Source organism: Onychomys torridus, chromosome X, assembly GCF_903995425.1.
Source record: "Onychomys torridus chromosome X, mOncTor1.1, whole genome shotgun sequence".
In the NCBI taxonomy this organism is placed as follows: domain Eukaryota; kingdom Metazoa; phylum Chordata; class Mammalia; order Rodentia; family Cricetidae; genus Onychomys; species Onychomys torridus.
This window is the reverse complement of record NC_050466.1, coordinates 59,640,107-59,662,333: the sequence shown is the minus strand read 5'-3', so window position 1 is coordinate 59,662,333 and position 22,227 is coordinate 59,640,107. Positions and strand designations below refer to the sequence as shown.

The window sequence follows — 22,227 nt, the reverse complement described above, 5'->3', positions numbered from 1 at the left end:
GGATATAGTTTTTGTCGCTGCAGAATTTCCATTCTACAAAGGTCTCATTGCTTACTCATTCTGATGACTCTTTCCTCTTTGCTTATACAAAATCATACTCAATGTAACTCTTTGACACAAATTGTCATAATTTCCTAGGTGAATTCCCTAGAGGCAGCACTGTGGAGGCCAATGATAAAAATCCAAAAGCCCAGCTATCTGTTGGAAAAGTTATGCCAACATACATGTCCAATAGGAAGCATTTCTTTATAGTACAGGAATTCAATATTCTTCTTTTTTCCCTCAGGGCTGGGATGCAGAAAGGATATTTAAAGAGGCAGAGAAGTTCTTTGTTTCTGTTGGCCTTCCTCACATGACTCAAGGATTCTGGGAAAACTCCATGCTGGTTGATCCAGGAGATGACCGGAAAGTGGTCTGCCACCCTACAGCTTGGGACCTGGGGAAAGGAGACTTCAGGTAGTTGGGCTGATTCTTACGGTGCAGATACTTAATGGGAAACAATAAAGACAGGATTCCATATGCTTCTTTGAGCATGTGATTTAAGGATCTGCAAACTAAAGCTGGGAATCCACAAGAGTACATTTGTCTCACCTGGGAAAAGAAGAAAGTCTACAGGTCCCAAATGGCACTTTTAGAGACCTGAAATTTTGCATGTTCATTAGTGTATCATGGTCACAGGATTGGTGGCACCCATGTTAGGAAAGATTTGGTGCTAAGAACTATGACAGATGAACATACGACTCACACATTGATCTTCCCCTCTGTCCCTCACTCTTGTGAGACAGGATGAGTGAATAACAAATTGGAATAAAAGGGAAAAAATGGTACATGCCATAAGAGAGACACAGGGAATGCTTTGCTAGGAATTGGGATAGGAGAATGGCAACTCCTGGAGTAGGAGACAGGGTCAGAAAGGGGCTCTGTGGGTGGCTTAGGAATGGAGCTTGAAGTGCAAGAAGAGGTTGGATAGACACCTGGGAGGACAGCAGGTTAGAAGAACAGGGAGGTCAGGTGCAGAGAGGCCTGATGTTGATGCTGAAGTCAGCAAGTTTAGACTGGAATAAAAAACTGTTCAAGATAGTTTCGGAGTCTATGATGAGGCAGAATGAGCACAGGCTGTGGAATCCAAGGTGTGTCACTTAATGATCAGGCAACCTTGAGCAAAGTAATCTTGGCTTTCAGTTTCCTTATCTATAAAGCAGAACACTAATGCCCAGGTTGCAAGTTTGTGTCTTGAGTTCATTCCTTGGCTTGAACTGGCAATTTATATAAGGGGAGACCTCTCAGGAAAAGTCAAGTGATGGAACAGGTTCAGATAAGCAAAGCAGATAAAGATGCAATCTGTGATGGAGACCTGGGTCCAGCCTGATCTCATGAATCACTCTGAAGCCTGATTTGAATCATGATTGGTCACACCTTGAGGCAAGGGGCTGGCCTTTGTATCTACCCTGTGTTAGTCAGCCATGGGCTGCAGATTGCTCCGAAGTGTTAAGAAAGACTCTCTTTGAGGCACCTCCCACTTGGTCAAAGAAGTGAAATCAGTTTTTGATAGATATCACTCAGGCATCTGAGGGATGGTCGATCTACTTGAGGAATGAGGTCTAGTCCCACCAACACCCATTAGAGTAGAGGCCGATAGTCTTTTCCGGTAAAGACAGTAAGGAGTGAGGGCTTTGAAAACCTCTGTTGCAGCTGGGTGTGAAGGCATACACTTTTAAACCTTTAATCCCAGTACTCAGGAGGCAGAGGCAGGTGGATCTCTGTGAGTTCGAGGGCAGCCTGGTCTACAGAGTAAGTTCCAAGACAGCCAGAACTGTTACACAGAGAAACCCTTTCTTGACACCCCCACCCAAAAGAAAACCCCTGTTGCAATAGACAACATGTTGTATTTTTTAAATGGCGGGAAGGAGTCACACCATACAACAGGACACACATGACAGGTTTATTGAGGGGAGGGGAAAGAAGGAGCAAAGAAAGGGCAAAGAAGGGGGCAGAGACCGGTCCCTGAGGATGAAAGCAAAGGAAGAGAAAGAGATGGAAGGTGGGCAATGCCCACCTTTTATAAGGAAACATAGCAAATGCTCACAGGGGGTGCACTTAGTGGCTGCAGCTGAGGATACATCCTGTCAGGATCCTAAGAGCAGGCCAGTACAGATGCCTGAATGCTACCACAACTCAGTAATTGTAGCATGAAAACAGCCATAAATAATCCATAAACAAATGAGTGGGGGTATGTGCCAATTAAGCTTTATAAAAAGATGCATCAGGCTGTAGGAGATCAGTCCAAGTCCTCTAGTGAGGCTAAAAATGAGAGTATATTCATAAGTTCCCTAGTTCAAAATATAGATAGTACATATATAATAGCAATTATAAATGTTGAAAAAAAGAATAGAGAGAAATAAGTTAGGAAAGCAAGTTGTGGTCATATTAGGGTGGATATAGGAGGTTGACCTTATTCTAAACGGTGGGGAGTCCCTAACAAGTATTTATCAGTATGCAAGGGTCACACAAAGAGAATGTTGGGAAAATCCATTTGAAAATCTTTTAAAATATAACGCCCACTCCTATCTGAACGAGCATAGGCATGTCAAATGGAGAAGGACCACCGCATATTTGCCAAATGCAGTTCTGTTCTCACTGGGTCACAGCACAGACAACATTTACCTGTTGTCTTTAGACACCATTTCTCATTGCCTTCTGTGTGGTGGTGGTCTTCCAGACTTCTCTGATGCTCTAATAGCACTTTCTCTATGCACCTTGAGTCTATGCTCTCTGAAACCTTAGGTACTTGGACCTTCTACAGCTTTGTCTTTGGTCCTCTTTCTTGCTACCCTGCTCCTGCTTCTTGGGCCATCACCTCTACCTTCATGATTTACATTGTAACGATACCCAGGTCTAAATGTCTAGCCCCTTCTCAGTCCAGGCTGTACATGGTGCTTCTAGAAGACTGTGCCTGTATTCACATATTGTTGTGTACCAGGCCACTTTTATCAATCACTTACACATTACTTACTTCAGAATTATGTAGCAGAGAGCTCTGCTTATCACCCTTTGTATTAGTGTGTAAGCATGAGAATAGAATTTAGGATGCCCCTCACTTTATATTGAGTAACTGGAAAATAGTAAAAATTCAATGATGACTAAATCTTCATGTCGCCCAACCCTCACAAAACTCCACTACAGTGATTAAAGGAAACTAAGATTCATTTTAATCTTGCCCATTTTTATGCAGAATCAAGATGTGTACAAAGGTCACAATGGACAACTTCCTGACAGCACACCACGAGATGGGACACATCCAATACGACATGGCATATGCCACACAACCTTTCCTGCTAAGAAATGGAGCCAATGAAGGGTTCCATGAAGCTGTTGGGGAAATCATGTCACTTTCTGCAGCTACACCCGAGCATCTGAAATCCATTGGTCTTCTGCCATCTGATTTTCATGAAGACAGTGGTACATTCTCCTTTGGCTTGTTTTAGGGAGTAATCTGATATGGGGAGAGGCATTTATTATCACCTATGGAAAATACTTTTTTGCTTTATGCCACCTAGGAGAAAAAAATGTTTATGGGACTTGCTACTGGTAAAAGTTTGTTTTTAGAATGCCAACTTGTGGTTTTATATATTTAAACAAGGAGTTAAGTGAGATAACCGAATGAATGATCTTGGGACTCTAAGAATGATCTAATAGGCCAGGCAGTGGTGGTGCACGCCTTTAATCCTAGCACTTGGGAGGCAGAGGCAGGCAGATCTCTGTGAGTTCAAGGCCAGCCTGATCTGTACAGTGAGTTCCAGGAAAGGCACAACTACAGAGAGAAACCCTGTCTCAAAAAAAAAAAAAAAAAAAAAAAAAAGAAACATCTAATAGAAGCTTGTGGACTTTTTGAAGATGCTGAAATGGTCTGAAGAACTTAAATGTTTTGTCCAAGGTCATGAAGTTAATCAGTATCTGGCTTTTAAACACTTGGCTGTCATTTTAGGTTAAAAACAAACAACTCCCAAGAATGTTAGAGTGGGAACAGGTTATTCTGAAATAGTCACTATAAACCCCCATACAGTAGTTTATAGTTCATTAGTGGTGCTTTTTAATGAAGAAAGCAACATGGGAAAGGCAGTTTATGGTAAACATACCTGCTTTCTAATTCCAAACTAAGATTAATTTATACTAATGAACAGACCATGATTTGGTTTTGTTTACATTTGCCTTGAGAATAGGCAAAGATGATGAAATCAGTATGTTTCTTTTTGTTGTTTTTGTTTTTGTTTTTGTTTTTTGAGACAGAGTTTCTCTGTGTAGTTTTGGTGGCTATCCTGGATCTCACTCTGTAGCCCAGGCTGGCCTCGAACTCACAGAGATCCACCTGCCTCTGTCTCCCAAGTGCTGGGATTAAAGGCGTGCACCACCCCACCGCCACTAGGCCAGTATGTTTCTTATGATGTCACACAATGAAAGCACTAGTTTGAAAAAAATCCTCCTTTCCTTGCCTCTGGCCTTGATTTATGAATGATGTTAAACAAATAGATTCCTTCATCTTTTCCTCCTTTCCTTCAGCTCATCATGTTTTCTTTTGGGGGTGTGTATATGCTTTGTTGTTTGGAGAGAAGGCCTTACTCTATAGCCGAGGATGTCCTGAAACTCACAACAGCCCTCCTACCTCAGCTTCTCAAGTTCATGGATTGTAGGCATGAGTCACTGTGCCTGCCTCCTTATTTTTCTACACAAACTGGTTGAGCACCAACCACGTGTGAGGCATTTTTCCCCTAAACATATAGTGATGCACAGAGCAGATAATACCTCTGCACTTACATTTGAGCGATCTTCTGTGCTGTGCTGGAGGCTAGCACTACTTCTTCTTTAGGCTAAAGAACTTACATGACTTATAAAAGCATTTACTATTCTTGCTAAGGAACAAATCAGTCCACTTAAAGTACATTGTACTTTTGATTATCCAATGGAAGATACCCTCTAGAGATGTTCATTTAAATTTTTTGGCTTAAAATTATTTTTAGATAATATACAAAACATAACTGTTGTACATGTTAATGGAGTAACATGTTGTTAAGATACATGTATATACCATGTGATGTTTAAACTACAGCAAACATACCTATCTCTACAAACATCATTAACTGATTGTAAAACTTTTGAAACTTTTTTCTAGCTTCTTTTTTTTTTCTTTTTCAGTGCTGGAAATGGAACTGAAGGCCTCACACATGTTAGGCAAACACTCTACCACTGATAGGCCTCTTTCTGAAATGTACAAGACATTATTGTCCTTTATATAGCCAACCTGTTGTGCAAAAGAACAGTGTTTTTTGAAAACTCTCCCCACCCTAGTTTCCAAGGATTCACCACATCTGGTTAATGTTTGCTTATTTACCAAGGACTCACAGAGAGCATTACAGAGCAGACACTGGACTGCGTACACAGTGTTCAGTGAGATATTAACAGTCACTGCCTACATGAAGCTCTCAAGAATAAACACTATGACTGGGAAAATAGATGAAATTACCCTACTCATCTCTGATAAGGGGATATTTAAGGAAGGCAATTAAAAGTAGTAAAAAAGTAAGGATTAGTTAACTTGCAGATTTTTACTTACTTGTTCTATCCCAAGGCTTTATCCTATTTTAAATCCATCACCTAAAAATATATATGCACATTATTAATGTCCACTGCCAATATTTCTCATATATTCATCCTGTAGTAAGGTTATCTTGAGGAGAAATAGTAACTTGAGATTAGGGAAAGTTCTCTTACAAAATTTCTGCTTTCGTTTCCCATCTTAATATTTGGCCTTTTCCATTTTACTTTCAGAAACAGAGATAAACTTCCTACTCAAGCAAGCACTGACAATTGTTGGGACGCTACCATTTACTTACATGTTAGAGAAGTGGAGGTGGATGGTGTTTACGGGCGAAATTCCCAAAGAACAATGGATGCAAAAATGGTGGGAGATGAAGTAAGTCAATGAATTTGCAATCAACGAAATGTTTCCTCATGGGCTAGTTATAGAGCAAGTTCCCGGACAGCCAGAACTACATAGAGAAACCTTGTCTTGAAAAACCAAAAAGGAAAAGATGTAATTCATCAGTGGAGTTTCTAATGTTTGTGTATAAGTGAAGCTGTCCACAAAGAACCATAGTTGCCTACAAAAATTGCAATAATAAATGACAAAACTATATTCCTTTTAAATAATGTCTAAAAATAAAGCCTTTATGGCTTGTCTACCTTTTTTTTCCTACTGGGTTAACTTTTGGGCTAAATCCCTGCTAATTTATTTTAAACCAACCTGGAATCCGACCTTCAAAGTAATCCATCCATGTATTGATTTCTCATGTGGTCATTTGCCAATCAGAAATGAAATCTCTCCTTAACATTCTGCATAGTATTTCTCATGAAAACTGTAAAGATAACTGAGACACAGCGTCATTCTGTCAGTGCTCATGGCTTGGGGGTACCGAGTTTACAGGTGAAAACCCACAACACAGAGAGAGAAATGGCAAAGGATTAAAGAAAACAACAGAGATAATGCATGAAAATAGGAGGCTTCAGAGGCAGAGAAAAGGGAATAGTGAGAAAGAGAGCAGGATATGACAAGAAGGAATTGAAGATGATCAAATTATATTACATACATGTAGGAGATGTCACAAGAACTGTTGTTTCATATAACTAATAAATGCCAGTAAAAGGCAAGAGAACAAAGCATTACTAAAAGAAGACACAGGCTAAGGGAGCTTAAGGAGTTAACTGCATTGCAAAGTGGGTGGCAAGCTTCACAGAAGAGGACCCATTTGTATTAGCTTTGAAGAAAATGATTTCAGTTTTACAAAGTTCTGACAGGAGCACAGACAGTGTGATGTCTGAGAAAAATTGACAGCTTTTTCACTGCATACTTAAAGCCATATAACGGACTTTATGGACTTTTTAAATTCAGTGTTTTAAGGCGAGAACTATTTTCCAATGATGTGTTTTGGTTGAATTAAGGCAATATGAGGCAAACACAAGAGGCTTTGCTTTCTGGTTTTTACAATTTTTTTTTATAAATAATTTCAACTGACAACCATTTTGGATATAAATACTATTGCCAGGTGAAAGGGCTCTGGCTGAGTTCGGAGTTCCCTTCTCATGATGGTCTACTCCCAGCTAATGTGTGCTTCCCTTTTCTTCCCAAGGCGAGAGATTGTTGGTGTGGTGGAGCCTCTGCCTCATGACGAAACATACTGTGACCCTGCAGCTCTGTTCCACGTTTCTAATGATTACTCATTCATCCGGTAAATGACAGTTTTCTCCTTTCTGTTTATCATCTGGGGTTTAAGGGATAGCTGTGGCTAATAACAAAAGTATAAACAGAGCTCAATGAAGTGGTAATTGCAAGCCTTTTCTATCTACCTCCTACTGCAAGCTTAGTGTAGAGGATCAGTTTCAATTCAATTTAATGCAAAGTATTTTATTGTTTTAAATCGACTTTTATGAGATCTTTTTTCCATAGTTGAGGATTGTCCTATTTTGCTTTGTATTGCTGGGATAAACACTATGAACAAAAGCAACTTGGGGAGGAAAGGGTTGATTTGGCTTTGCTGTAATCATGACCCATCATGGAAGGAAGCCAAGGCAGGAACTCAAGCAGGGCAGGAACCTGGAGGCAGGAATTGAACCAGAGACCATGGAGAACACTGCTTACTGGCTTGCTCTTCATGGCTGGCTTAGCTTGACTTCCTGTACCTCACAGGACCACCTGCCCATGGGTGGTATCTCCTCCAGTAGGCTGGGCCCTCCCACATCAATCATTAATTAATTAATTAGAGGCCAGGTTGATGGAAGCATTTTTTCAATTGAGGTTCCTTCTTTTTAGATGACTCCAGCTTATGCCAAGTTGACAAAAAACTAACCAAAAAATACTTTTAGTTCATCTTCTTATCACTAGTAGGGTTTACTATGCATTGAAAAAGTATTTTTATTATTGTTGTTGTTTATTTTGTCTTTGTTTGAGACAGAGACTTAACTACATGTCCCAGGCTGGCCTTCAACTCATGATCCTCCTTCCCAAATGCTGGGATGCAGGCATGTGCTGGCCTCACCTTCTGTATTTGTAAAAATGTGAATTTTACTTACCTGGCATAAGGACCAGCTTGACACCATTTTATAGGAAAGGGCTACAACTCTGTGATAGCAATTAAAATGTGACTAACCTGTGACATAGAGGCAATGCTGCTCTATCATCAAATATATGCAATACAAATAGCATGTGGTGCATCAGAAGAGTTCGTGTTGGACTCCTGCTACAGAAAGACTTTTAGACAATACCTCTGGGATTACTTGGGACAGGAATTTAAATACACCCACTTCTGTGACTCTATCACAGCAATAAAACATGAGCCTTCTTTTTGTTTGTTTCTTTGTCACTTGAACAGGTATTACACACGGACTATTTATCAATTCCAGTTTCAAGAAGCCCTTTGTCAAGCAGCTAAATATGACGGCCCACTGCACAAATGTGACATCTCAAATTCCACTGAAGCTGGGCAGAAGTTGCTGTAAGAAATGCCTCAAAATGTTGAATGTTTCTTAGCACCCCATACTATTAATTTCCATGTCTCTGATTTAATTCAATGTATTTGCCTCCTCCAACCTCTATCCCTTAAAAAAGAAAAATTGGGACTTCAGAACTTCTCCAACCACCCAACCATGTTTAATTTGGAGTGAGACAGGAACCTAGATCATGAGATGCCAGGATAGGCCACCTCTTGTCTCTATGTGATAACCACAGGGCTCTCTTTTGAACAATTGGAAGGAAAGAGAGCTTGAGCCTTGAATCCATCTGATAATATGCCTTATTTTTCTAATCCATCAAAAGAAAATTTAACCAGTTCCAAGAAAAGAAGTATAGACTGTAGATGCCAAGGTATGCCCATCTGGAATGCTCAAAATGACCCGCACTCTGTCTTTTTTTCATGTAGCAATATGCTGCGTCTTGGAAACTCAGAACCCTGGACCCTAGCATTGGAAAACGTGGTAGGAGCAAGGAATATGGATGTAAGACCACTACTCAATTACTTTGAGCCATTGTTTGCCTGGCTGAAAGAACAGAACAAAAATTCTCTTGTGGGGTGGAACACTGACTGGAGTCCATGTGAGTTCACTGACTGCACATGCATTGTGCATTGTCCCTTGTTTGCTTCTCTTAGTGTCCTTTAGCTGTAGCCTTGCAGGGGCTGTGACACAGCTGAATATGTTCCCTCTTCTTCAGACTGTGTCACAAACTCTGTTAAGTGTTCTTAGTCTCAAGTTCACAATAAGAACATAACACTCTCCTACTGCCCTTGAATGTTGTTCTTTGTCTTACTCTGCTTCCTGTTGCTGTGATAAGGACCAGGACCAAAAGCAACTTGGAGAGGAAAGGGTTTATTTCAGCCTACAGCTTATAGTCTATCATCAGAAACTCAAGGCAGTAATCTGGAGGTTGGAACTGAAGAGAGGCCATGGAGGAACACTGCTTACTAGCTTGCTCTCCATGGTTTGCTCAGCTTGATTTTTCCCAGGACCACCTGCCCAGGGGTGGCATTGCCCACAATGTTCTGAGACTTCACACATCAATTGTTAGTCACAAAAATGTCCCACAGGCCAACCAGATGAAGACATCACTTTTAATTAAGGTTCATCCTCCCAGATAACTCTAGCTGTGCCAAGTTGACAAAACAAACCAACCTAACCAGGACACTCTTCTGAGGCAAACACCGTCATCTGTAACACAGTTAGACCTTGTGTTGCTGACAGTCACTTTCCTATCTCTGTAACTTTGTTTATACTGGTGTCTTACTATCAGTCAGTCGTAGAACCCCTCTCCTTCCTACTCACCCACTGGTATTTTTTCACCATCTCAGGAAAGGTTTACTATGATTTTTAGTAAAGCAGTTATCAATATTTATGTCTGGCCACCTGCACAGCCAAATAACATACTATGCCGTATTCTTTCAGTGGCTTGTTTGTATCAGAGTTTCTCACACAGAACTCACCCTGGGTTTTGGCATGCCTAATTCACCATCCAACAGAGTATTTATTTATTACCAGCAAGTCCAATGTATCTATTCTTTCAGCCTCCGTATCACTACCCCCTGGAAACTTCCACTTGGACTCTTATATACTCCTATCTTAATACGGACCATAATCGTCCTTCAAAACCATTTCCTGGTTCTTCTGAGTTGAATCTCGTTTCCTGGGTTCCACATCTTCTTTCAAAGTTTCTATCTTGTTCTGTTGGAGAACAAATTCTAACTGGCTAAGTAGGTGATGATGGTGTGTACAACCATGCCATCCCCAAAGTGGCCTTAACCACCTCAGTGCCATTTCCCATTCTCTACCCACCTCTGTTGTATTGGAATCCCAGGATTTCTCTTGGATTTTCTTTCTTTGGCCTGTAGTCCCTTCTGTGTACATACATATAAAGCAGTGACTTATGGTTCTCTCAGAAAGCAGTTACCAGTTTCTTATTTTTCATTCTGCAAAAGCTATGTCTTTACCTTAAAAAAATTCTACTGCTCTGCCACCTTAGTACAATCTTGGGAAGGGGAAAAATAAATTTGTGGTCAGTCTGTCATCTAAACCAGCTGTCTAAAAAAATTTCTCTTTACTCAGATGCTGACCAAAGCATTAAAGTGAGGATCAGCCTAAAATCAGCTCTTGGAAAAAATGCAGTGAGTATTCTGAACAGTGATTCCATTTCTCTTTAGAACATTCTCTTCCCTTGAAACCCCATTTCAGTGTGGTCTGAATGAAGAGAGGCCACATAGTTCTCTTAAAACTATAAGCCGTAGGTCTGGCCTTCAGCTGATTCCCTCCCTCCCTCCCTCCCTCCCTCTCTCCCTCCCTTCCTTTCTTCTTTTCCTTTGTAGTCCATCCCTTATTGAATAGACAATGTCTGCTTTTCACTTGTTACCTTGAACGTGTTAGGACTCTTTTTTTTTTTTTCTGGTTTTTCGAGACAGGGTTTCTCTGTAGCTTTGGAGCCTGTCCTGGACTAGCTCTGTAGACCAGGCTGGTCTCGAACTCATAGAGATCCACGTGCCTCTGCCTCCCAAGTGCTGGGATTAAAGGTGGTGACCCATGCCTGGCATGAGGGCTTCTTTCTTTTCTTAGGTTTTTATGCTTGGTTTTGTTTTCTTAATCATCTATATTATAGTTTTATTAAGAGTGTGGTTGTTTCATCTGCAAAAAAAAATAATAATTCAAATCTGGAAGCTTGGCAAAAGTGTAGCATCTCGAGCCCCAGCCCTGGACCTGCTTAATCAGGACCCACATTTCTGTAAGCCCTCTATTTGGTTTACATACAGAGTAATGACTGGAAAACTCCTATTCTCAAACTTGGCTTATTGGAACTGTGTGGGAAGTTTTCAAAATATGAGTTCATGGGCTCCACCTCCAGAGACACTGGTTTAATTGCTCTAGAGTGTGACACCAAGTCTTGGGCATTAAGAGCTTTCTTTTGTTTGAGACTGGATCTCACAGTGCAGTTACAGTTGGTGGAACTCACTATATAGACAAGGCTGGCCTTGAACTTCCAGAGAGCCTCCGGAGTGCTGAGATTAAAGGCACATACCATCACACCCAACCTCATTAAGAGTTTAAATTTGGAGCCAGGTGATGGCTTCGCAGTTAAGAACACTTACAGCTTTTGCTGAAGGCCCAGATTTGGTTCCCTGCACCCACATTGTGGCTCACAACCATGTGTAACCCCAGTTCCAGGGATTCTTGTGCCCTATTTTGATCACCACAGGCACCAGGCACACACATGGTACAGGCAAAAAACCTCATACACATAAAATAAATACATTTTTATTTATTTATTTATTTTGTTTTTTCAAGACAGGGTTTCTCCATGTAGTTTTGGTGTCTGTACTGGATCTCACTCTGTAGACCAGGCTGGCCTCGAACTCACAGAGATCTCCCTGGCTCTGCCTCCCAAGTGCTGGGACTAAAAGTGAGCACCACCACTATCTGGCATAAATATATTTTTTAAATGTAAAGAATTTTTAAATCTCCAGGCAGTTCTAAGTGCAGTCACATTGAGAACCACTGACTTAGAGATGCACTTTAGGGTAAGAAAACATTTTATAGAAACTCTTTATTATTGATACCTTTAGTTATTGCTCTCCTCTCTCCTGCACACGCATCTCACTTGATCCAGCCCTGGGAAGCACAAGCCTAAAAACAGATGATTTTATTAGTATGTAGTTATTGTAGAAAATGAGTTTCATTGTGAGATTTTCATACATCTACACCCCTTCATTTCCTGTCTTTTCCACTTCACCTCCACTCTTCCCCTTCCTCTTTCCAAACAGTCTCCTCCAGTAATAGCTTTGATTAGGAAAGAGGAGAGGACATGTTGTCTCAACAGCTTGGGTGTGTCCTGGAAACCTGAAAGCTTTGCAGGTTTAGAAATCAACCTGGGACAATCAGATAAAACAGTCCAATGTGCCACAGAAAATTATTGTGTCATTGTATAGATCCAAAGATTCAGTTTCTGCCTCCTCATTTCCTGAGAAGTTAAATATTTCCCAAGACATGAAAAATAACTTTGCTGAAATTTTGTAAATAAGACACCAAAATATAAGTAACACAAGGATTAAAAATGAAAACATAAGAAAGCAATTATTTTTCCCTTTTATTGAAAATAATTCTTTTCTCATACAACATATTCTGATTACAGTTTCCCCTCCCTCTACTCCTCTCAGTCCCCCCTCCCTTCTCTCCCATTTCTGTCTCTCATTTGAAAAGAGCAGGCTATGAGAAAGCAATTATAGAAACACAAGTCTGTTGCTTCTCAACTCTGTGTTCCCATTCCCTTTTCTTAATGTACATTGCGGGTCCAAGAGAGTATTTACCTTCATCATACTTTTATTAGCTCCTCATTGGCCTTATAGATTGAAAATACTCCTGGCAGATCAGTTCTCTTATCTGGGCATTTGAGACCATGTTCTCTTTCCATGCAAATTTGATGGTGTGACATTCTGAAGCCGATCACTGAGCGAGGGATGTACTTTTGGTACTCATGTGCAGTAGAGCTAGAATATCTGCCCAGCTCAAGTCATTTCATGATGGACATCCGCTGGAGCTATGGCCTCATTTTAATAATTTACCTTTTAGATGTTTTAAACTATGGAAGTACTAGCCAGAAAATTACGAGGTAGAACATTAATATACCATTATCACTATTAAAAATAAATCCCATCCTTCACCTATCTGGGCACAAGCAAACTTAAGTGAAAACAATTCCTTTTGCGATCTTTTGTGTTGCTTTTTTCTAAAAGGGAAAGGAGAAATTAAAATTCCTGTGTCATTTCTTGATCTCTACTGCCAGCTACTGGAGGAAATAGTGCATGCAAATACCTCTACAAAGCTGTGCAAACACACAAACTATTTTTTATTTCTGAGATTCCCACATAGCCCAAGTTGGCCTTGAAGTTGCTATGTAGCCAAGGTTTGCCTTGTAGTCCTAATTATCTTACTCTGCCCACCTAATGCTGGTATTATAGTGTGCATTACCATGCATGGTTCAAATAGCTGCAAACTTAGTATCAAAACAGTAAAAGTTAGATTTAGTTGCCTACAACATACAGATAGTCCATACAAACCCCACAGCCTGGGCTGTTTCCCACCTATAAACCTATACTCATGGTTCTTATTTCAATTAATATCAAACCAAAGTGAGAGGACTGGTGGGCGCCATGGCTCCTAAAGCAGGGATGGTTTCCTAACCAGCAGCATTAGCACCTGGGGTGGGGAGTAGATATCCAAATTCTTGGGTCTCATCCTAAACAGTCTAATGAGAGGCTCTTTAGGTAGAGTCAGTAGTCCAGTTCACATTAGAGGGCACAGAATGGGTGGCCAGAGTCCTTGGAATGGTGATGAGGGCTCTCTGGTTTCCCCACCACACTGAGTGGTGTCTTTCTTCTCAATTTGCAGTACGAATGGAATGACAATGAAATGTACCTCTTCCGGTCCTCTGTTGCATATGCCATGAGAGTGTATTTCGCAAAGAACAAAACCCAGATAGTTCCTTTTGGGTGAGTTGATTTGCTAGGCTCTATTGATAAAAATCCCCCTACTCTGAGTCTGAGAGATGTGCTTAAACTTTCTTTAAGTGAAATCAAGAAGAATATCTAAGAAGACTTTATTATCTATATTTGTTAAATTCTTTTTTTGTGTGGGGTTCTCTGAGTAACAGTCCTGGATGTCCTGGCATCTGCTTTGTAGACAGGCTGACCTTGAACTCACAGAGATCTGCCTGCCTCTGCCTCCTGAGTGCTGGGATTAAAGGTGTGTGCCACCACCACCCAGCACCTACATTTGTTAAATTCTTTGACAGTTTTATGTATGTGTTTTGTAGTTCTCTCATCTGACTGCCTCTGAATCCTTTCTCCTTCCTCCTGTTCTTGTATCTCTGTTTCTATTGTTGTTTTGTTTATTTGGGGCCCACTGATCTTATCTAGGTTTGCTTATGTAAGCATAGTCCAAAAATTTATTTGGCATCTGGAATTTGGGTCACTTTCTTTTAGGATGCTTGTGGTTTAACTTGGAGATGACATGAACATTGTTGTTATTAAACCTCTCTCCTTCTCTGTCTCTCTCTCTCTGTCTCTCTCTCTGTGTCTCTGTCTCTGTCTCTCTCTCTCTCTCTCTCCAGTCTCACCCCACCCTTAGAAGTAAAAAGAGGGGAAATAAAGGACATTTCTGCCTTACATGAGCTTCTATCAGGAGAGAGATCTAAGGAAAGAGAGACTTGTAAATGGTGCACTATGGAGGAAAACACAATGGGACAGGATGAGGAAAGAGGCTGGGGAATGTTCAGCTTTAGTGAGTTGACTAGAGAGGACATCACTAACCTTAAGAAGCAGGAAGAGATGCAGAAAAGCCAACAGCACAGACAGTGGGAGAAAGTGTTCAGCTAGCAGACAACAGGACAAAGTCTGGTGAAGTAATATCCATTGCCTGCCAAAGGAACAGCACGAAGGCCATTGTGATGGGGAAGCATCTTCTAGAGGGCAATTAGGCGATGTGGTCCAGGCAGTGTTTGGGCAGGGTAGGTGGGTAAAAGTGAGCAAAAAAGTTCATTTGGGCCTCAAGGTCATTCCATGGCCTTTGGCTTTAATTTTGAGAAGGTCAAGTTGTCATTCAAGGATACAGATAGCCACAAGATCTGCCTTAGTTTTTACTAGGACCACTCTGGGAGCTGTGAGAGCATGGCCTAGTCACATTGTATGATGACCCCTAGCTTTTACCTTCATTCAGTGATGCCATCCAACACTTTTCTGGGTGGGGCCAGGTTGTAGGATGTTAACACGCTGTATCTGTCTGTGACACTGAAATATCACTGTCTACCATGCTGCTTTTCACACTTCTAGGTCACCAACAATTCATTCTTGATTCTCTTGATGCTTTCGGTTGACATTAAAAAGAATTGAACAGATGTGGCTTTTATGTGGTTGTAGGAAAAAACAATATCAAAAGTTGGTTTGGTTTTGGGGACAGGATCTCTCTATGTAGCTCTGGCTGGCCTGGATCTCGCTCTGTAGACCAGACTGGCCTCGAACTCACAGAGATCCGCCTGGCTCTGCCTCCCGAGTGCTGGGATTACAGGTGTGCACCACCATGCCAGGTGATGAAGCAGTGTTTTGCAGCTTTTACGAAGTTCATTTCCTGTGCTTTGGGAAGTGTGAAGTTTTTGTTGTTGTTCTGGTGGTATCTTCCCTCAGCTTGCCCTGCCCTGGATCTCCTCATCCAGGAGCCTTGCTCTCATCTCCTTTCCACCAGCAGGGGGCGGGCTTCCTTTCTTTATTGTGTTCTCTCATTAGGAAAGAAGAAAATTAAAATGTTTCCTTTCTTTCTTTCTTTCTCTCTCTCTCTCTTTTTTTTTTGTCAAGGGTGGAAGATATACATGTGAGTGACTTGAAACCAAGAGTCTCCTTCAACTTCTTTGTCACTTCACCCCAAAATGTGTCTGACATCATTCCTAGAAAGGAAGTTGAAGACGCCATCAGGTGATGTTTAATTTCAAACAAACCATATCAAAGTGAAAGGGTTAGCTAATGCCACAATACTTTACATTTAGTGTGCCCTTTGTGTGGTGGACATCATTCTAAGCCATTTCCATGTTTTGTCTCATCTCAAAACTTGGGTGGTTGTTGTTGTTGTTGTTGTTGTTGTTGTTGTTGTTGTTGGTGGTGGTGGTGGTGGTGGTGTGTGTGTGTGTGTGTGTGTGTGTAGTGTAGTGTATGTACAGGTTTGTGTATGGGTGTGTCCACATGACATGGGTACACACATAGAAGCCAGAGGTTGACACTAGGTGTCTTTTCTGACCTGTTACCACTTTGTGTTTTGACACAGGTTGTCTTACTAAACCTGATGTTTAATCAACTCAGCTAGGCAGACAAGTGAGCTGCAGTGGACAGGTACTGAGTGCTACCATACCCAGATGTTTCATGTGGGTGCTAGAGATCAAAACTCGGTCCTCATGATAGTGCGGCAGGCATTTTGCTGGCTGAACCATCTCTTTGGTTGCACAAACTTGGGTTTTAGTTCTATTACAATCCAATAGCAAAAGACTTGTTTTGATTGGGGACTGCCCCAGGTGCAGGTCCTTAGACAACGATTTAGGTATAAGCAGTTTATTTGGGAGGCAGTTCCAAGAAGTGCCTATGGGAACTGTGGGCAGGAGACAGAGAAGAGAGGAAAGGGGACATTTCAAGATATCCAACAAGTTCCTATTGTCAGAAACTAGAGCTCAGTCCTGCCAGGCAGCTCTGGGAAATGGTAGAACATGCACCGGAATTGTCTCAGCAGAAGGCTGAGGGGGCTGGGATATTTGCCACTTCTCACTAGTCATTGTCTGAGAACCGATTCCGGGTGGCATTCATCCCCCTAGCCTCTCTAGCTTGACAATGGTCTCAGGCAAAGGGAAGTCATTTCTGGCTAAAGGAAGCTTGGCTAGCATATTTGGAAAGTGCAGAAAGGAAGTGGACACACTCTGCCACCATTTGTTACAGGGACATTATGAAAGATTTATTAAACTGCTCCAAGCAGGAAATGGGGTAGGCAAACACCGAGTTCTTTCACATTGAGAGAGGAATTTACTGTGGAGCAGTGATTATCCATAAGGAATGACTTGTCCAGTTTGCCTCAGCTGCTTTAAAGAAGAGAAGAGGAGTGGAAGATGGATGGTTTTTCGTTAATAATAATAATGACAATGATAATGATAATAATAATAATAATAATGCTGGGTGTGGTGGTATACACCTTCAATCCCAGCACTCGGAAGGCAGAGGCAGGCAGATCTCTGTGATTTCAAGGCCAGCCTGGTCTACAGAGTGAGTTCCAGGACAGCCAGGGCTCTGTTACATAGAGAAAACTTGTCTCAAAACAAAACAAAACAAAAAACAATTCCCACCCCAAAAGGCTTAATAAACTTCCTATACCTAGCATCTCACTAGGTGGCGATCGTGAGCCACACTAGGAATCCTATTTACTTTTGAGAACAGATCTCAGACCTGCTGGATAGGGTGTGCCTAGAAAATCTGGCCTGGTTGGGGTGTGTGGCTGAATCATGCCCAGAGATTCGTTCTCCTCCTCCTAAAAGGCAAGAATCCTCCTTAGACAAAATGCTAACTGAGATTGTTGTGAATGTGCCGGCTTTGCCTGGATTCCCAGCTATGAGCTACAGGGATCCTCAAACTTTCTTTTCTAGAAATGACTCTTCTAGAATGTCTTAAGAAACTCTTGAGGTTGTCAGGGGTTATGACCAATTCTCTGCTGGCTGCTTGTCTTCTCTGATGGAATTTGACCTTCTTGCCTGAGCTACACCCATAGATAGGAGGCTATGATGCCAGGCATTTGAGTCTACAAACCAGATTGTTCCCCCATTGCACTGTTTTGGTTTTAAATATGCTTCATCTTTTTGATTCCATCAGCTTCAGCCACTTCTCCCAGTGCTGGAGACGTGCAGAGGTCTCTTCCCGTGTTACTCCTTGGGGCTGCTTCCAAATGTCAGTCCCTTTTGTTTGGAAAACTCCCACAGAGATTTGGGTAGAGGACAGGATTCATTCACAAAAGGGGGATATTCAGTTTTGTTTTTCTTTTGTTTGCTGTAAAATCATTTTAGATGCACTCTGGCAGCTGAGAAATTCTTGCCAAATATACCTTTAAAATGCAGTACTTACTCATGAATAAATACTAGCCATTTGTTCATTTCTAAAATTCTTGGATATAATGAAACCTATTATTATCATCATCATCATCATCATCATCATCATCATCATCATCATTATCGATTTTTCAACACAGGGTTTCTCTGTGCAGCCCTGACTGTCTTGGAACTCACTCTGTAGACCTGGCTGGCCTTAAACTCAGAGATCTGCCTGCCTCTTCCTCTTGAGTGCTGGGATTAAAGGCATGCACCACCACTGCCTGGTGAAACCTATTAACTTGTATGATAACTTTATTCTCTTAACATTTGTGTGTGTGTGTGCCTGGACCACATGTGTGCAGTGCCCATGAAGGCAAGAAGAAGGCATTGGAGCCCTTGTGGCTGGAGTTAGAGGTACTTGTGAGCAGCCCAGTGTAGATGCTAAGAACTAAACCCAGGTCCTCTGGAAGAGCAATACAAGTTCTCCAGCCCTCTCATTTCTAAAGTTCCAACTCAAATTTCAAATGAGGTTGTTGATAGACCTACTTCAGGTTACCAGGTATGAAAGATACATGACTGTCAAAAGTTTATATTTTTTCATTGACCCTATCTTCTTCGATTTTGTTGTTATTTTAGGTGTATATTTTGTATGGTTTTTTTCTTTGTCTTGCTATGGTCCCCTGGCTATCCTAGATCTTGCTATGAAGAGCTGTTTGTGATATCCTCCCCACTTTGCCTCTAGAGCATACAAATTCTAGTTGTACATTCTCAAGATAAGCCTTATTCAATCCTTTTGGGAACCATGAAATAAAAAGGAAATAACTACAGCAATTTTATTTGGTCTAAGCATCCCCCTTTACTATATTTTGCTTTTGCAAATAGGTTTTCTAGGGGCCGTATCAATGATGTTTTTGGCCTGGACGATAACAGCCTGGAGTTTCTGGGGATCTACCCAACACTTGCACCACCTTACCAGCCTCCTGTCACCATATGGCTGATTATTTTTGGTGTCGTAATGGGAATTGTAGTAGTTGGCATCGTTATCCTAATCTTCACTGGGATCAAAGGTCGAAAGAAGTAAGTATCTTTTACAAGACATATCTATCTTTTAGGAAACATAAATTGAAAATTTTGCAACAAATAGCATAATATATACATAGGCCAATTATTTATTTGGAAAATTATCTACCTACCTATTCTGATGTATCCCTTAGAAACTTGGCAGATGTTATGAGTATTTTTCCTTCCTAGCAAGCTCACATACTAGATGTCTAGCCTGGTTTATTGGCATGTTGTAGTAAACTGCATCCTTTCCACTGCATCACATCTAGACTGCAAACTCAGTAAGGGATTATCCTCACCAATGAGTCTTGCTTCGTCCACAGAGGATGGACTGAAGTGGGGTTTGAACTGTGATGCCACCTAAGAGTGAGCCCTAAGATATGTTTCAAACTACTACTGTTTAGTTACTTTCCTCTTTGGATAGATCATACTCCTTATCATTTTAGTTCATAGCAAGGCACCCTCTAATTTGTTCTAGAGTTGTGAGTTGATTGAAATTTCGAATCACCAAAGGCCTGATTTCTAGTTTTGTTTTATGAATAGACTTTTGCCCCTGCCTTGAGAGAGAATTGACCTTTGTTGGGCTTCTTAAATAAATTAGTATTTTTGTATCACCTAAAAAAAATTCTATACATGGTTTGAGCTGTTTAAACACCCTCAGTTAAATCTTTACATGGATGAGTCTGTTTTTATTTAATTTTCTTTAATATAGAGATTTTTCAGTTCTACCAACAACTTCATTTGAAAAATTGAGGCTATGGAAATAGGTGAAATCACTTGCCACACAAATATGGAGACCTGAGTTTGAATCCACATAGCCCATATGAAAGTCAGGTGCAGTAATGAAATAATCTGTAATCCCAACACTTTTACAGGGGAGGGGAGGCAGAGATAGGAGAATCCCTAGAAGGTCAAGGGCCAGTTAGCCTGGTATGCACTACAGAGAAACAACAAAGAGAGAGCATCTCAATCATGATGGGTGTTGAAAATCAATTCTGGAGGTTATTGTCTGTCCTCCACACACGCACTGTAGCATACACAAATCCACACTTACACACACAAACGTGTACACATGTACACACATGCACACAAAACACTTTCTAGGTAGTACATTCACATGGTTAAAATTTTCAAAATACAAAGGAGTCGTAGAGTTCCTTTGCCATTCTTTGCTTCTGAGAATCCTTTCAACCAAAGTCATCAGTTTTTAGTATATGTGAAGTATGTGCTACATATTTTTATTTTCTACCTAGTATGCTCTAGAGATAATTCCCAGATTTTTTTTATTTTCCACTCAATATATTTTAGAGATATTTCCAAATTGGCTTATAAAGCACTTCCTTTTTCCCTGATAATGTAGTTTTCCATTTTATAGTAATGGACTCTTCATGGTTACCAAATATTTGTGCCTATAAAAAAATGCAGGCAATTTCCTGTTCATGCTAATGTCACTGCAAGACAAATTCCTGCAGGTGAAAGGCTGGCCTCAAAATCAACATGAACTTCTGATTTTAATCAATACTTCTGAACTGTCCTCATAAAGACAGAATTCATGTACACACATAACACCGGTTTATGAAAAGTTCCCTTTACTCCGACTCAGCATCCTTAGTACCGGGTGCCATCAGGCTCTTTGATATTCATCCATTTGGTCAGTGTAAGTGTCTTCCTAACTTCATTTTATTAAGGTGACTTTGTTTTCTACTTAACAGGAAAAATGAAACAAAAAGAGAAGAAAATCCTTATGACTCTATGGACATTGGGAAAGGAGAAAGTAATGCAGGATTCCAAAACAACGATGATGTTCAGACTTCATTTTAGAGTCATTTTACTATATGTAATTGCTAGCATCATAGCACACAAAACATGAGATTATATACATGGCATTAGATATCAAAACTATGGTCTGTTCAGTAAAAGTTGTCCAAAGAGCATCTGACTTGAGTGGGCATCTTCACTGACATTGCTTTCAGTATTTCTGTTTATTACTAGATGTGTTTATATTAGAGTAAAAGGGGGAAATATATCTTTGGCCTCCTCGCAGCCTGTCCAGGACAAATGTAAATGGAGACACTGTCGGATGACTGGAGTTGGAAGATGAAATGATGTATCCTGGGAGCAAGTATTGGATTTGGTATGGAATCTGTGATGTGAACTGCTGAGGCTGAGAATGGTGCCCACTGTCTACTTTCATCCAAGTGTGACAGATGGTAGGTGTCATGCTCTATGGCTTTGCGTTAATTTACTTCAAGTACTGTAGTAATTTGTTCACAGTCATACTTGAAATGGATTGTCCTTTCTTTGATGGTATAGCTTCAAAGGAGAAAGAACCCAGACATCAAGTAGAGAACATGGACCTTTTCTCTTTCAAACTACTTGATCAACATCTCCCTAACAATATACAACTAGCACAGGGAACTCCATGAGCCCAGAGCATGCCTGATAGAAACTTGCTTCCATTATTCTGTAACTGTGGAGTAAAGGAAAATTCCAGCTGAATGTTCACCATGTGAAGTGAGTGCCCAGTCTCTAAAAATCTTTTGTATTCTCTCATAGGGTCTAAGCAATGATGAGCACAAAACAGACCTCAATAAATACTTACTAGATTTGTACACTCCTCTGCTCTTATGTGTGCTTGTGTCTGTTATTTCTGGACTTCATTCTATGGACAAAGTTATCATCTTGGACCAAGAAATTATAAAGTTCAAAAGTATCCTCAGGTTAGGAACCAAAAACCTATTTTTTAAAATATAACAATACTATATACCTGAAGATTGATTAAAACTAAATTAAATAAGTTAGCATGCCCAACATACTATATGGAGACCAGTGTAATGTTAGAGTGACTTTGTACTTAATAAATTTGATGTGATCATGGTAATGGTAGGCCATCGACTGATCAAAATCAGGCTGAGTCATTTGAAGCTATTTAGTATCTTTGCACTTATATGCTACACAGGTAGCAAAGATAGAGTGTCTTT

The 22,227-nt window shown here is 40.7% G+C and overlaps 1 protein-coding gene across 1 annotated transcript in view; it reads left to right on the top strand.

The window, feature by feature from the left end:
• Positions 1 to 21,863, top strand: part of Ace2 (angiotensin I converting enzyme 2) — a 49,216-nt gene extending 27,353 nt beyond the window's left edge. The window contains exons 8-18 of the mRNA XM_036174790.1: positions 287 to 456; positions 3,233 to 3,459; positions 5,824 to 5,968; positions 7,182 to 7,280; positions 8,421 to 8,543; positions 8,967 to 9,139; positions 10,642 to 10,700; positions 13,969 to 14,069; positions 15,927 to 16,043; positions 19,067 to 19,261; positions 20,959 to 21,863. Of these exons, the coding sequence (XP_036030683.1) occupies positions 287 to 456; positions 3,233 to 3,459; positions 5,824 to 5,968; positions 7,182 to 7,280; positions 8,421 to 8,543; positions 8,967 to 9,139; positions 10,642 to 10,700; positions 13,969 to 14,069; positions 15,927 to 16,043; positions 19,067 to 19,261; positions 20,959 to 21,067 (1,518 nt within the window). The 3' untranslated portion in view covers positions 21,068 to 21,863. The remainder of the gene's footprint in view (positions 1 to 286; positions 457 to 3,232; positions 3,460 to 5,823; positions 5,969 to 7,181; positions 7,281 to 8,420; positions 8,544 to 8,966; positions 9,140 to 10,641; positions 10,701 to 13,968; positions 14,070 to 15,926; positions 16,044 to 19,066; positions 19,262 to 20,958) is intronic.
• The last annotated feature ends 364 nt before the right edge of the window (positions 21,864 to 22,227 follow it).